The 16,503-nt window shown below is 46.3% G+C and overlaps 1 protein-coding gene across 6 annotated transcripts in view; it reads right to left on the reverse strand.

The window, feature by feature from the left end:
• Positions 1-16,503, reverse strand: part of GRAMD1B (GRAM domain containing 1B) — a 93,702-nt gene that overhangs the window by 46,259 nt on the left and 30,940 nt on the right. The window contains exon 1 of one of the 6 annotated variants that reach the window (XM_030464904.1): positions 15,111-15,448. The exons of the other annotated variants lie outside the window; for them this stretch is intronic. Within the exon in view, the coding sequence (XP_030320764.1) occupies positions 15,111-15,430 (320 nt within the window). The 5' untranslated portion in view covers positions 15,431-15,448. Of the gene's footprint in view, positions 1-15,110; positions 15,449-16,503 lie in introns of those variants that run through there. 6 annotated transcript variants of the gene reach the window in all.

Genomic DNA, 16,503 nt, shown 5'->3' on the forward strand with positions numbered 1-16,503 from the left:
GAAGCTGATTTGGTTTCAATTTTCATGCCTATCCATGTGTGAACAGGCCTGGGATTTTTAAAGAAACATTATCAAGCAAAGTTGACAGTTCTCCAGCAATATTACTACATGGTATTTCTTTGGGGGACATACACACTGCACCCCTACACCTCTGCCCATGGACATCTTTATGCCAGAAAAAGGGAGGAAGGGTTTCAGCACCTCTCAAGAGCCCTCACAGTACAATACGAATCACACAGACTGGAGGATAAAAAAGAAGAGAGGAAAACAGCCAACTAGCCTGCACTTTTCCTTCCAATCTATGAAATCAAACCTTGTCTGTGCAATAAGACAGAACTGATCTGGAACATCTCCTGTACTGACACAAGTGTCCACGTGTCTGCTCGAATGAAAAACTTCCTCAGATAATTACATGTCCAGAAGTGTTGGAGCTTACAAAGAATACCAAACAAAATGAATCCCTAGCACAATCACAACAACTGACAATATTTGTCAGTATTTTTGGAAGTAAACAAAACTAACCACTGTGACTAATTCAAGGCTGGATTATCCACCTGTGGCAAACAAGGGTTTGTGTTCCCTTCATTCCTGTTTGGTACCTCAACCAGGATCAATTCAGGCAAGTCTCATACCTTGCACTTGACAGGACTTTGAAGAGATATCTGAATGGTCCTGTTTTGTTTTATTCTCTCTGAATTGTTCAGGGTTTTTTTTTCTTCTGGTATTCAAAGATGCAGGAAAATAGCTGGAAGTGTGATTCCCAGCGTCTCCACTTTTTGGAATGAATATTAAGGCTTGAACAAGAGATTATTTTTCAATAGTCATATGAGACTTACACTACCCAAAGGCTCTGATGAAATTCAGTATATATAATATGGCTACTTCAGATCTGGAACCAGGAAGAATCTGCAAAAGCTCCAAGCAGGTCATGAAGTGGTTGATTCAACATGAGACCTACCCACTCTTCGGACTGTCAGGAGAGAAGATGAATCAAATGGAAAGTTCTGCTTCCAAAAGCACTGTAAGAGCAGTAGTAAAAATGCAAGACTTAGAGAAAAGCTCCTTAGGCTTATCTGGGGTGGCATGCAAAAGGCCAAGTTAGGGGTAATTTGAGAAATCACACGACACTTCAAATGCTTTACAAACTTGATCAGGGCATCAAAACTTCAACCCAGCACTCCAGGAAGGACAAACACTCTTGTTACATTGCTGGGTCTTGGCAGCACCAATCATGTCACTGTGAGGACAGGTTGCTTCATGTAATGCTTTGATGACACTGAATTGGGAAGAGGATCTTTAGGGGCATTTAAGGAAGCTCTTCTGAACATAAAGCCACTGGTTCCTGTTTTGTTCAAGAGTTGCAGAATGCATTTTATGTCAACCACCACAGTCCAAAGGAAAAGAGACTACCAGGATCTAGAGAAAGGAGAAAAGTCATACTACAGAAGCACTGCCTCCAGGATGCTCTTGTTTGGGTCACGGCTCCAGGCTCCTCTGTGCTGATGGAGGCAGAGCTGTACCTGCACTGCCTGATGGACTGAATGTCAGGGCTGATTTCTGCTCTGCTGCCTCAGCCCCAGCTGTAACACAAGCATCCTCATACATATTGTATCTCCCAGGTGAGAGGGAAGGATGAACTGTCCAAGAAATTAAAGCCCAGGGCTGACAATAGATCCATGTGAGACAGCCCAGTGCCTCAACATCCAAGGCGTCCTGAGCAACAAGTGGTTTGAGATAAACTCTGTACCCAGCTACAGCAATCTTACCCTCCCTGTAAGCCACACCAGTGATACACAAACAAAGAGCAGTCTTGAAAAATCTGTCTGCAAAAGGTCTGGAAACAAGGAGCACCTGGATATGCAAACACTGAGTTCATACTCCTGCTAGGGCACAGAAGCTGATTTTCTGCTAAAAACCTGTATGTCAGTGTATGGACCCTGCTTTTGAATGCCCAGCATTGTACAGGCTGAGCTCTCCAACTGGGACATGTGGTCCTTTTTTCTAGCCCCTGATCAGACCATGGAACATCCTTCCAGCTTCCAACATAAAAAAAAAAAGGTGCCACTTCTTCAGCCCCACAGCATTCAACTGTATTAAACAACAAGCAGCATTGTCAGAACTCTTCCTTCTCCCCTGCAGAAAATGGGCTCCTAGACAGGTACCAGAACAAGCAAAAATCTTTTCAGAGTACTTGTAAATCACAATGGGATTTTCACGGAGCAAGATGCAGTCAGTGGCTGCTAGGAGAGCATGGATTCCTGGAGCCATGGGGAATGGAGGAGCCAGGCAATCATGTGCTGGAAAGCATGGAGAGGAAGAGGGGGAGGAGGAGAACAAGGGGAGAGAGAACAAAGTGTCAACATCTTAACTGGGACACACAAAGAGCCAGTTCTTAGTAAGAACTTAATCCAGGATTAACAAGAGGTCAGCTACCTCTGCAAGGAGACTGCACTAAAAGGAGCTAATTAGCTCTCCTTAATTGCACGAAAGAAACCACACAGAATTAAAGACATTCACAGGTTGCAGATCCCACCTCAGCTAGGAAACAGTGCCCTACCTGTTGTCCTCAACACCAGGCTCCAAAAATCACCACCTGGAAAGCCAAAAGCAGGGAAAGTGATGCTAAGGAAGAGGCTGTGGGGAGTTAGGATCAGCATCACCAAGGGAAGTGTTTGAGCAAGAGCCTCCATCACACAGGACAAGAATTTTAAGCATGGACACTGTCCTTCTAGGCTGTCCCTCCAGCAACCACTGTCACAAGCATGTGGAATGACCCAAGATCCCTACAGCTATCACTTTCATAAACAGTATTATCCATGAGGATATTTAACACAGTTTTAGCCCTCTTTAATTCAGTGTGATCTCTGAAAATGAGGAGGAAGGATTACACAAGTGGAACCAGGCAATTTTTCTCTGGGTGCCCAACTCTTGCCCAGTAGATTAAGGTTCAGACTCACATCCCAACATGGGTGGGGATGAAATGACCCATTTCATCTTGGTCAGAACAGCACAAAGCAAACTCATCAGAGATCAGGGACAAGTAAAAGGGACAAAAAACCACTGGTTCAGGATGATGCAGTGGAAAAGGCTGCCTGAGCTGACCTAATTCTTTGCCTTGAATTTCTAATCAAATAGTACAAACACACTCCTATACCCTGAAGTCCTCTACCATTTTCCACTTGATCTTAAATCACAGAACCATAGAAAGTTAGGGGTTGGAAGGGACCTTAAAAGATCATCTTGTCCAATCCCCCTGCCAGAGCAGGGTCATCTCTCTTCCTCTGAACCAACTGCATGTTCTGTTCTAGTGCACTCCTGATAAGCTGGTGCACACTTTGCCCCAGCAGCACTTGTGCTGCACTGACAGATAATGTGCACAGCACTCAGTGTGCTCAGAAATGAAGATTAACAAACACCTCAGTGACTCCAACAGACATCTCTGGGCACTAATAAAAGGAACCTGTACTCAGCTTTGGTGAGGCCACACCTCGAGTCCTGTGTTCAGTTCTGGGCCCCTCAGTTTAGGAAGGAGATTGAGGTGCTGGAGCAGGTCCAAAGGAGGGCAACCAGGCTGGTGAAGGGACTCGAACACAGACCCTATGAGGAGAGGCTGAGGGAGCTGGGGGTGTTGAGGCTGGAGAAGAGGAGGCTCAGGGGAGACCTCATCACTCTCTCCAACTCCCTGAAAGGAGGTTGGAGCCAGGGGGGGGTTGGGCTCTTTTCCCAGGCAACTCTCAGCAAGACAAGAGGGCAGGGTCTCAAGTTGTGCCAGGGGAGGTTTAGGTTGGAGATGAGAAAGAATTTCTTTCTGGAGAGGGTGATCAGGCATTGGAATGGGCTGCCCAGGGAAGTAGTGGATTCTCCGTGTCTGGAGATCTTTCCAAAGAGCCTGGATGTGGCACTGAGTGCCATGGGCTGGGAAGCACGGGGGGAGTGGATCAAGGGTTGGACTTGATGATCTCTGGGGTCCCTTCCAACCCAGACAATTCTAGGATTCTATGATTCTGTGAACTCCCATCTTTATTTGGTTTAGAGCACCCTGCAGAGGGCTGGCAGCTTGCAGCAGACAGGACCCTCACCCTGAGGAGCTTCTACTGCAAGACTTCACCTGCAGAGTGCAAGGCATGAAGAGCAGAGGCTGCATTGATTTCCAACCCCACTGCAATGAAGGGATCCACTTCTGACCATCAGGGTTGGCTGGAGTGCATCCCAGCTGCAAGATCAGCACCTTTACCAGAGGATAAAAGAAATATAACCTTCTTTTCTTTACCCCTTCAGGATGGAGTTAAAACACCATGCCATTGGACTTTCAGTTACATTCCCAAGGTAGCCACCAGGGGACGAGCAGCAGCAAAATGTCACCTCAAACCCAACACAAGTAATTATGTTCTTTGCTACCACTCTGAAGATGAGGAAGCCACATCCCCCTCTGCTCCCAGGAACTGAGCAGCAACCCTCATACATGCTGTTCCTATGCAAGTTCAGCACAAAGAGAGAATTCCCTGACATCTGGATAAAGCTTCAATAGCTGCCATTGGAGAGAGCAAAATGCACTTTGGCTGCTCTGTGCCCCATCTCCTGGTACAGACAGTTCCCACTCCTTCCATCCCCTCCATTCCCTATTCCATGCTGCACTGAACTGGAACATCTCAGAGCCCTTTATGAAGGGAAAGGGCACTAAAAGGGTTCACTCTTGCTCTGTGGCACTGGCTGGTGCCATGTGTGCTTCTATGTCATATAATTCAGCTCCAGCTATGCCAGCTTCTCCTTGCTTCCAGATTGTTCAAATCTGTTTATTGCAGCCAAAATCAGCCTCCTGAAGCCTTCCCCCAAAGCACTACTCCACGTCTCTGCCTTCAGGGTCATCCTGAGCCACCTCTGATCTTCAATCCTGATCCCCATTTACACCCATTGGATTCATCCCCACTCTCACTGATTGACTTTCTTAACCTTGCTTGACCCTTTCTTCCAGGATGGTCTCAGATTCCAGTCATCATCTGCTGGGTTAACCCAGAAACTCACTAAGCAGCTACTCAGTCCAGAACTACTCACATGGAGACAAAACACTGCTCCATCAGAGCCTTGCTCAGCTTCTCTCCACCCTTTCTCTCCACCCTTTGACTTTCATTCCTCAGTCAAACCCTCTGGATCTCTCACCCAGCCCTGCGTCAGGGCATCCTTTTTCCTGAGGAACTGCCTGACCTCCCAAGGCACACACAAACACAAAGGAACCTGCCTCCACAGGAAAGGAGTCCTCCTGCCTGCCTGGGAGATGAAAAACCAAGAGGAAAATGATTGCCTGGCCACCTGTCACCACATCTCCTCTCCCAGGGACCAGTTTTGTGTCTGTCCTGCTCCTCTGCACCCCAATTCTGCAGCCCCCCCTTCAAACTGCAGCTCTGCAGGGGAAGGGACCATTAAACCATTCAAGAATCTCACTGCTCTGATGGGTTTTCTGCTCTAAAAAGTGGTTGCCAGAAAGATTCTCTGCTCTGATAACAGCTTGGCATGAAAAAACAAAGCTGCCTTTGCAACTTGCTAGCCAGCTCTGGCATCCCAACTGGCTGCTGCCCACTAGAAAGCACCCACTGTCTCTTTAAGAATGTTCTGTATTCCACACCACCAGAGCTCAGTTAACCCTCCCTGCTCCTCACTCCACTCACTGATGACAGCTCTGCCATTTCCAGACTTCCCTTGCTCTCACCTACTTGCTCTGCTGCCCTTCTCCACGTTGTTGCACATCCCTGGCATGTCCAACATTTTTTGCTGGGGCACTTCACCAGGATTTCATAAAATATTCCCTTGCTCCCATTAATAAAAACCACCAGGGAGTAGTCTTCTGACAGCATGGACCTAAGCATCTCAATTAACTCTACATTCAACTTCCTTTCTCCCACAAAGCACTCTTCTCTGGACTACTTAGTGATTTCTGCACCAGAGGGACCACCCATCCCTCTGTAACCCTTCCCAGGCACAACACAAACCATCTCCTTCCCTGCCAGAAACAGCCAGCACCAGGAGAAATGTCTGTCTTCAATACAGAGGTATTTTCAAAGACAAACTCTCTGAAAAGCCATCTCTACAGAGGGGTTATAAAATGCAGAAGGTAACACTGCCACACGAGAAAAATAAATAAAGTCTCTAATTGATTCTATCTGGGGCAAAGCATGAAGAGCACAACCCTACTGCTACCCTTGGGTTTGCACCTACCTTAAACACAGTAACAGAGGGAAGAGAAGGTCATGTCCAGCAATTTAAAGAACTTAGAAAGCAAGAAAGCAGCACAGCTCAGCAGTGTGTAAGGTAAGAGCACAAAGCAGATCAGAGGAGTTCCAAAACCCCCCAAGAGAAACGTATCCATCTGATTTCATGAAGGAAATCTTGTCAAGTGGCATCTAAATAATCTGAATTTCTTAATCTGAGCTGTGGTCCTTGAAGAAACAAACATCCTTATGGCCAGAATGGTATTTCTACATATAAACAAGACACAGACTGCTCTCGGACAGTTCCAGGGACTCAGCTGGTGGCTTTGGACATGTCCCCTGTAGGAGGTGCAGGGGATGGGGCTGCCTGGTTTGCATTTCTGGTGTTAGCTCTTAGATCAGCAGAGCTCTCTTTAGAGAACTGTTTCAAGCTGTAACAACTCTTTTCCTCACCTAAGCCAAGCATCTGGTAGGAAAGGTTGCTAGTACATCTTTATTAATAAACATTTTGAAAGTAAAAACACCTTTAATTGCTGTGTGCCTCATCTGCAACCCAAGCCTAACACCTTTCTTCTGCCCTTGGTCCTTCTTGCCTGTTTAGGGTGTAAACTCTTGAGGACATCTGGAGATGTGCAGGAAAATCTCCCAGTACAGCAAGGCCCTATTTTAAGAGCCTCTCTTACTGTAAAACACCACATTCTCAGAAACAGACCCATTTCCCAAATCAGATGTGCTATTACCTGTCTTTGAAACTTCCTAGAATCAATGGAAAACCTATTCTTCCTGTTGGAAAGGTTGGGAAAAAAAAATAATATACCAGGGATTTGAAGCAATTATGTTGTTTTATTGCCTCAAACCAGTCACTGAGTATGGCTCCAGTTCTCTAAGCCCCACAGAACTTCTTTCATGACCTACAGCTAAGCAACACTTGGCCTCCCAAACCTCATTCCTAAAACGTACATCAGATTGGAGCCCCCCACATGAGGACACCATTGCTTAATAGCTGAAAAGAAATAAATTCCAGGTTTGAGGGTTGCACAGCCAATAAAGTCCTCATGAGCAGAGGGCACTTCTTTCAGACCTTTCTGGCTGCTTTATTTCCACTCCTACCAAGTCAGAAATATACCCAAAATTACAGCTTTAGCCTTCCACCAACTTTCTAAAATGCCCCTGTCTCCAGTGCAAACCTTTTATTCACAGCACTTCGTGTGCCATCACCATACAAGTAAGGGATGAGACCTTACAAATGATTTCTCTGGAATTCTCAGGCTTTGCCATCTCCTCTCCCTGTCACTGAAAAACACAGCCTTGCTTGCTTACTATTTCATTAAAGGAATGACTCTAGTTACAGAGAGCTGTTCTGACACTAAAGATAAATGAGTTGTCCTTCCTCCCCAGACAGCTAATTTTGTGTCTTACATTATGTGCATACATGGACTTTTTTTTTTTTCAGTTACCCCATTTGCACTCCTGAATATAATACCTCCTTTTTCCTCCCCAAGTCTTTTTCATTCAACTCATTTTCTCCCTTCTTCTTTTTCTTTTTTTTTTTTTTCCAGTTCCAAGGCCCAAACTTAGGTGTGGTCAAGCAACATTCTTCTAAACCTGGTATTCCAAGTGGTTTGAAAATGATTCAAAATATATATACTCCAAATATATATATCTCCCCTTCCACCAAAAAAAAAAAAAATTTAAAATCCTTCTTTCTTTGCTCCTTTGTCATGTGCATAGAGCAGCTGTGACACTGTCAAATGAGAATGACAGCATTTTACATCTTGTGTTAGCTGAAAACAAGCAGAGCATCTGCCCTCAGGTCACTTGGCTGTGACCACAGAGAGCATCCTACCCAGGAAAAATGGTTACAGAGAATAAACCACTGGAAAATGTAAAGTATACTCAACAGTAGAGACCTAAAACTGGCAAAATGGAAAACTTCAGTAAAGGAGAAGCTGAGAGAACATTCCACCATCTTGTATTCAGCATGTGACTCTGCAAGAGAAGAAGAAAAGCTCCTGATTTCTGTACAGCGTTTGTTTGGGTCTCTCCATTTCCTGAACTTTGCTGTTATAGAGTTGGTCACTATTACTGCTATTACTTCTCTGTTTCTATTGTTTGCTTTCACCAGACTCAAAACACTGAAATTAACAGTTGCCAGTCATAATAAGTACCAATTATCCTCCCAATGGCAGTCTGCCATTAAGAAACTTTCTAACCAAGACTGAAATCAGAGGGATGCAAAGGGAAGCTCCAAGCATCAACACAGCAGCTGCTCAATCAACCAAAGGAATACCATGAACTAGTGTCAAACAGAGACAAAGACTTCTGTTCCCAAGGGGAATTTCAGTCCCCAAATGTTGACCAGGACAGGACAATTCTTACAGAAAGTGCCACAAAAGCTTGGATGGCAAGATTCTGCTTTTTCAGCCCTTGACCATGCCCACTTGCCCTGATCAAGGGGAAATTTTAAGTAGGTGTTGCCATTTAGTTCAATAGACCCATTAACAAGCAGAGGGTGAATCACATGCTGCCCAAGTGTGGAAGACTGCTCAACATACCCTTCCTACTCCTTGTCACATGTTAAAAATCAGGCTGCTTCAGGAGCAGAAAGGGAAAAGGCAGAAAGGAATGGCATGGCTCGTTGTGCACACAGGGAAACTGGGGTGGAGGCAAGATCACGACCAGTCGATGGCAAAATTATCTGCTAATTTTCAACCACAGCCTCTTCTTGACAGAATTTGCCTCTTTCCAGGCTTTTTCCTCCTGCATTCATCAGGAGAAGAATCTCTGGAGAAGCCTCACTGCAGCCTCATTCATCTGAACTCAAGACCCTGGACAAGCAAAAGCTGCAGAATTCCAGAATGGTTCCAAGCAGTTTGCCCTTCACTTGACATTCGTCAGGCTGCTGAAGGACTAGAGAGAGAGAAAGGTGATTTTACTGTCTGATAAGCAGGAAAGGCAATTTTAGAGCAAAACAAATTATTGGGATTCAATTAGCCACAATAATCTGCAGCCCAAGGAGAGATCTGACGGGGGGAATCCGGGTGCTGGCAGCAAGCTCTGCAAAGCACAGCATCTTCAGGGTGTGAAGTCAAAGAACTCTTCTGTCTAGCTGCCCTCAGTCAGTATTTATATAGTAGAGAACAAAATGACAGATGTTTATCCCATTTGAAATTAAAAAATCATGCATAAAGCATACCACATCACAAAGATCACTAAAGGGGTACTTTTGCCAGTCTGTCATCACACAGCAAACCAAATCTCAGATCAAAGGCTTCATAATGACTCAGTTTTTCTTCAGATAGTCTCCTTTCACTGTAATTTGGTATTTTTCACTCAGACTTTTATACCACATCACCACTGAAGGTATTCATTTCAGTGTGCCAGCATGCAGCCCAAGACATAAAGTGGTAATGAGACCATCTTGGTTCTTTTTCTGGCCCAGTTATTAACACTGAGTACAGTCTGACCAAGTCAATTGCATGCCAGACTCTTCCTTGATGTTAGGACTTTTGGTTAGGCTTCTAACTTCTTACTACCACTTCCCACTATTGAAAAGTTGTAGAGAGACATTGTCAACCAGGTGCCTCGAATTGCCAGTGAGTGGGTGTGAGTCCACCTGTGCCTGATTAGGACAGGCCCCTATTGGGCATGAGCAAGACCAGGGGGCCAATAAAGGTGGGACACACACCCACAGAGAGAACCTCAGCTCACTCTGGTGCGAGGCATGGAGAGGCCAGCAGCTCGTCGAGCCTCTGGAGCAAGAAAGGCTCTTCCCGCTACACTTCTACCCTGGAAGCTCTGTGTGGTGGCTGGAGTCCTGGAAGAGACCAGCAGCTCGTCGAGCTTCAGGAGCAAGAATGGCTCCTCCCGCTACAAAAAGTCCAGATATTTTTAGCACAAAACCTGCTGGTAACCACTTGGTTGTACTATGAAACCATTTAATCTGTTCAAAGTAGCCTTCAGGTCACTTTACACAACGTTGTAACATTTCTTCCTGTTGAGAAAGGAAGGGCAGAAATTGCACTTTATGGACAAAAGTTGAGTCAAACTGTTCAGATTATTCTGGATGCAGGGAGAGATGCATGACCCATTAATGTGATTTCCTCTTCCTACCACATTGACATCAACCAGGAATGTTCTGATTGCTAAGATCCATTTGCACAACTTATAATGAGTGAAAGCCTCTTCTTTCCAAAATCCCTATTTATATGGATGTGGGTCACCTTCCATGGTTTGGAGTGGAGGATTATCAGCACCTATTTCTCCCTTTTCAATAAAAAGCATAAAGAAGAGAGATGTAGACACAGAAAAATAACCAATGAAGACAGAGGAGAAAGGAACACCGAAACATAACAGTTTAACCTGTAACATGAAGGTCAGACAGCACCATATCCACAACAGCACAATTATGTAATTTCAGTACAATTATTCTGTTGGCCTCCTCCAAAAAAATAGAGGAGGAATTGAGTTGGAAATTCATCTTCCATTTGCAATGCAACAGAACAAAGTTCACTCTCACTGCCCAGGGCAGCTCCATGGGTCTGCAGCATCAACGTGAAATTGAAAGTGATTTAAACAGCTTCATTTCCTCCCTGTGTAATTAAGGAGGCAAGAATCCTCACATTTGGTACCTTGCTGGATCACAGCAAGTCCAGACTCCATACAGCTGAGGGCAGAACTCGTTCCTCCTGTCTCTTTTTCACTCACATGCTGTTTTATACTTCAAAGAAGTTGCAAGATTAGACTGTAAGGACAGAGCTACACAGGACTCGTGTGACACTGTGATACCTATGAACCCAGTTTCTTCCTTCTTACATACTTGTGGCCCTGAGATGCTGATGGAATCAATTGCAGGGGCAGGTGTCATAACCCTGGTACAACCAACTCCTGAAGTGGCAGCACCCAGAACTGAAAGTGCCTGACGTTAATCTTCACTGCTCCCTGACATCAAACAACTTCTAATTTTAGCTCTGCTGTTCTGTAACCTTACCTAGTTCCCATCCCACCCCCACGACTATATAATAGATCCTTCCTTCAGATAAGTAGGGTGTTGGAACACGGAGAGGGTTTTTTTCTCACCCACAGGCACTAGCATAAAAATGAATTACAGATTTATTTTTAGGTAAAGCCTTTGGCCCTTTTTTTCTCTGTAGGTTCTGTGGATCAGAAATATCCCAATCAACAAATCAGCACAAGCAATGAAGAAGGAACCACAAAAGAAGGAAAATCAGATGAGCAGAGTTTTGTTCAGTATCCCCTTTATGGGACATCAAGTTCAGCTGGCAGCTTGCTTTTCTCCCTGCCTGACACTTCAGTCCTTTGATTCTCATTTTTCATAAAAGATCCAACTGGTATCCATCTATTCTGGGTTATGAGCTCCCCAAGACTCCTGTCAACCTGATAACACCCAGAGAGAGCAGCACTGCCTGGGATTTGAGGGGAGGGAAAGCCTGCCTGCCCTGCTCTTGTAGTTTCTGGCTTTCTGATACGTAAAGCTCAGGGCTTGGCTCATTACAGTCCCTAAGGATCCATGAGCTAACGGTGATGTAAGACTGGAAGCAAAAGCTCCCTCCACGTCACACCATAAAGCTGTACACAACATGATTAAAATATTACATTATGACACCAGGGTGACCTCTTAAAGCAAGATTCTGGGTGCTGAAGGGACACAGGTACATTGTCACCTGATAATAGCAGCATACGAGGGACACCAGGGTGTTGTACCACCCCAGTATGATGCCTCACTGGTGCACCAGGGCCTTACATCATTATCCAATCCTCCCACATTTTGATGTCACAAAGCTGTGATGCCTCCACATCAGGATTCAGCTCTGCTGCAGTGTGCTGGGAGCACCTCAAAACTCCACGGCACGCAGAGATGCTGTGGGTCGGTACCAGATGGTGATGAGATCATTTGGGGCAGAATTAGGAGGCATCCTGGAGGACATCTGAGATGGTATTAGAGATCAGCAGAGCCTCCTGGTGCCACAGCAAGCCTGCACCCAGGCTCAGGGGTGCCCAGAGGTTCCCTGGTAAAACGTGCTGCGTTGTTTTGGGGAATTTAACAGCACAAAATGAATGGGTGGCCTAAAAACAGGCAAGGAGTCCTCTTCCTACCAGTGACAGAGGGCTGCTGGCTCTGTCCCTGTGCTGCTGCCCTTCCTGGTACAGACAGAAATCATGTGGCCTCCTGAGAACAGCTCCATAAGGAAATCTGCATTAACCCCAGCAGTGCTGACCAGAACTGCAGCCACCACTTCCACAGCAAGGACCAAAAGCTCTGCTTCTAGGACACAAGTATGACAATTTTTTTTTTCTGCTCAGACAAATTCCAACCCTTTACAGCCATTTCATTACCAATACTGAAGTCTGGACAACCCACCTTAGAGTACTCTAACCAAGTCTGACAACAGCAAAGAGCAGGGAACTGTGTTCTGTACTCAGACCTGTGCCCCCCCTAGAACTGTGCCTGTCAGCCCAGTACTGGCAAGCACACGCACTAAAACAGGCCTTGAAATATGCTTAACTCACCCTCCTGTGCCTAAATTATTATATTTTAATTATTAAATATTATTGCACCACCATAAAATAAATAAAATCTCCCTTAAGCATCCTAAAGGAGAACAGAATAACTACTGCACAGATTCAAAATGCTCTATACTTCTATTAAATAAAGCAAGCAAGCAGATGATTGGATTTGTTTCTCTTTGGGATTCTGAGGAAGATGAAGGGAGGGTGCTGAAGAGATAACCCAAGCAGGCCTTCAAGAACTGCTCAGGACCTTTACAAGCAGAAGACACCACAGCACAGTGCCCCTAGGGCCCTGCCAGGAGCTTGAGATGGAAAAAACTCAGGGGGAAGAGCATCACCTACTGTAACCACATCACAGCAGTAATCTCATGTCCCCTGCCAGCTCCTAAATCCAACAGCCTCACCCACTTAGCTCTGAAGTCTGACAAAATTAACAGACTGGCTTCATCATTACAAACTGTGGTAGGAGCTCTCCAATGACACAAATAAGAAAAAATGTCCAGGGTTGTTCCCAGAGAGGTCCAAAAATGAATGCAGTGAGGTGCCATGTTATTGCAGATGCACATGACCACAGCATTTCTAACACATCTTGGCTCTCCTGGTAGTACACTAAGCTATTATGCAACTCATCAGCCCAACTGCATGCCACATGCAGCAGCAAAGCAGTGCAAGAGTTGGGCATTTTAAACTGGAAAAAAAAAAAAAAAAAAAAAAGAGAAAACTACAAGAATTTCAAATGCTAGTGGATATATTATTTTTACAGTCTATGTTACACGTGGCCATGTGTATATAGACAGATTTCAAAGGCTCTCAGATTAATTAATAAAAGGCAAAATGACAGAAATTAGAAAGAGATGACCTATTGAGTCATTCCTGGCTCTCAGCCGTCCCCTGGGCCTAGTATAAGATGCTTCGTAGTGCTGGCCTGAAGTGTTTTGTGTTTATTGGGCTTTGGTTCTTGGTTGTTTGGTTTTTTTTTTTTAACACAGGAAAAAGAAAACAACAATAAATAAAACAACAAACAAAAAATAACTCCACTGTTTTCTCACACTTTCCAGGCAAGGATCTCAAAGCACTGAATTCATACTGATACAAACCAGCACACTGGAGAGGCAGACTGTTATTTCTGTGATTGCTTCCTTTTTCATTACAGCCAAAAAGGATTAAGAAAAAGAAAGAGGCCTTTCCCATTGCTCTTGTCATCCACTTTGCAATTTCAATCCAAATTACTAAGCCACATTCTACTATTAACCATGGAACCCCTCCCATCTGATAAAAGTTCTGATTAAATCAATTTCATCACAGTAATTCCAAGCCTATTTATTTACCCTCAGAAGAGCTGACATATTAAGAGACATATTAAGACAAAAAATAGTTTTGATATACTCAAGATTTTGTGTAAATCTTTGTTGGCTAAGTTTATATTAGAGATAGGTGTAACTGCAGCCACGTATATCACATAGATATAGATTTGCCCACCTGTACAAAACACAAACTTGCCCAGCAAAAACATTTTCATGCAAACATTTTAGACACACACCCACCCTGTTTGTTGCTCGACTTTCACCCACACAACATTTTCTTTCAATTCTCTCTTGTCAAAACCCACAGAGTTTTCCCCCAAAACACCCAGGAACGATTCCAAGCATTCAGGAGCACTTTGGTACCTTCCAGGATGCTCTTAGTTCCCTCCACTCCCAACTCCAGCACATTTTACAGCAGCACACCAGTCAGGTGCAGCCCCAAAAGCAGCGATTTAAAGGACAGGCTGAGCAGAAGCCATTCCACACACGTAGGATTCAAAACACATCCTCTCCCTGTTCCTTCAGCATTAAAAAAAAAGGAAACCAAAAGCGATTTTCTCCGCGGAGGATCAGAGAGGGAGCCCCGAGGCTCAGGTGTGCGGGTGTTACGTGCGTGCCCGCACAGATGCAAATTCATGCACAACCCCAGCGAAAGCTGAGAAGAGGAGGAGAAGGGGTGGAGGCAGCCGGGATGAAGATGCAGCCAGACCGGAGGGAGGTTCAGGACATCGCGGTCCTCACGCAGGGATGCCCGGACAGCGCCGGCCCAGCCCTGCAGCTATTCCCGGTGACTTTCCCCCGGCGCCTCCCGCCCAGCCGCATCCTGGCGCTGTCCCCGGCAGCCTTCACAGATGTCCCCTCGCTTGTGCTGCAGTGGCCCGGGCTTTGCAGAGCCTGCCCCGGCCAACTTAGAGGAGCGGAGCGCATCCCATCTCATCCCTTCCCTTCCCTCCGCCGGCCCCGCCACTTCCCCCCGCCGCAGCGGGGCTGGGAAAGAGGGAGATGGGGAGGGGGGAGAAAAGGGGTGATGGCATCACCCCCTTCCCACCCCACCCCTCAGCGCTCTGCTTACCAGGCGAGCTTGAACCCTTTCATTAGTACAGTCACGATAATCCGATGCCTGTGTCCTTGTCTGCCCACTGACAGCTCCAGAGGTCCCAGGACATATTGGAGGAGACCCGGCCGGCGAGCGTCCCCCGAAGAGCGCCGAACCCCATGCACAGAGCCCCCCGGCCCGGGGCACGGCCTCTTCCTCCTCCTCCTCCCCTCAGTTCCCCCCCAGACCCCCGCCGAGAGGCACAGAGCTCCCCGCACTAACAGTGCCAGGGGCTGAGCCGCCCCGCTGGCTGCTGAGCATGTGCAGCTCCGGCAGGACACGGCTCCGCACCGCATGCCATGGCCTCGGCGGGCCCGCACCGCCCCCCGCACCGCACCGCCCCCCGCACCGCCCCCGGGCACCGCTGCTGCCTCCCACCCCCCCCGCCTTACAGCGGAACCGGGGAAAGCGCCCGATCCTCCCCATCTTGGGCCACCCTTCGGCTCAAGGCTCCCGCTTGGTATTTGCACGGAAATCCCTGAAACCGGGCAGAAGGCTGAAAGGCGCTGGGGAAGCAGCGGGAGTGTTTCATTGCAACTGTCTTTTTCTTTTCTGAATTTTTCCTGCGCTGGAACGCGAGTAGTGGTGAGTGGTTTATTGCCAGGACAGACCCTGCCAGCTTTTGCACAGAGCAGAGGGGTTGTTCTAGTGCTTCTTTAACATCTTAAAGAGTCAAAACCTCTTCCCTCTCCCTGCCCTATAATAAAATTCTGCATGCCAGCACCCAGCATGCTGGGGCACAGGCAGGGCTGGGCAAAAGGGGGAAGAAGTGGCAGTTACTGCCTCACCCTCCTCGTTTCCTGCAATACACTACACTTTTCCTGGGAATTCTTCTACTTATCTTGCAAGATCTAAACACACCCTGCTGCTCTCACTTCCAGGAACGTGACAGGGCAGTTCAGATAACCCATCATCTAAAGTGAAACTCAAGAGGGTCCAAAAGTGAACACCTACACCATCACCCCATACAGAGAGCTTGTGACATCTTTGGGCTTGAAAGAAAAAGAGCCTTGCTTGTGAACCCTACAGAAATGCAGCAGTGGCAGGAAAAACACACACCATGTGTAAAAAAAAACCAAAAAAACCCCCAAAAAAACCTTTGAGGCACTGAATTTTTCTTCATGCTATGTCATTCTTTTGCACCCAAACTGAAGGGCACACACATCCCCATCCACATGACTGTAGTTGTTGGCTGAGCAGAAAAATAGGAAACTTTTGGCCTGTACAATTGCCATCTCCATTCTGTTCACCTCTCAGTGGACAGAGGCTGCCAGGGAGAGCAGGTTAAAGTCTCTGCTCTGGTTTACAAGATTTTCCATGGAATTTGTCCTCACTGCCTTGGGAAGCATTGAGACTGTGGTGCCCATGT

This window comes from Calypte anna, chromosome 24 (genome assembly GCF_003957555.1).
Source record: "Calypte anna isolate BGI_N300 chromosome 24, bCalAnn1_v1.p, whole genome shotgun sequence".
NCBI classification, from domain to species: domain Eukaryota; kingdom Metazoa; phylum Chordata; class Aves; order Apodiformes; family Trochilidae; genus Calypte; species Calypte anna.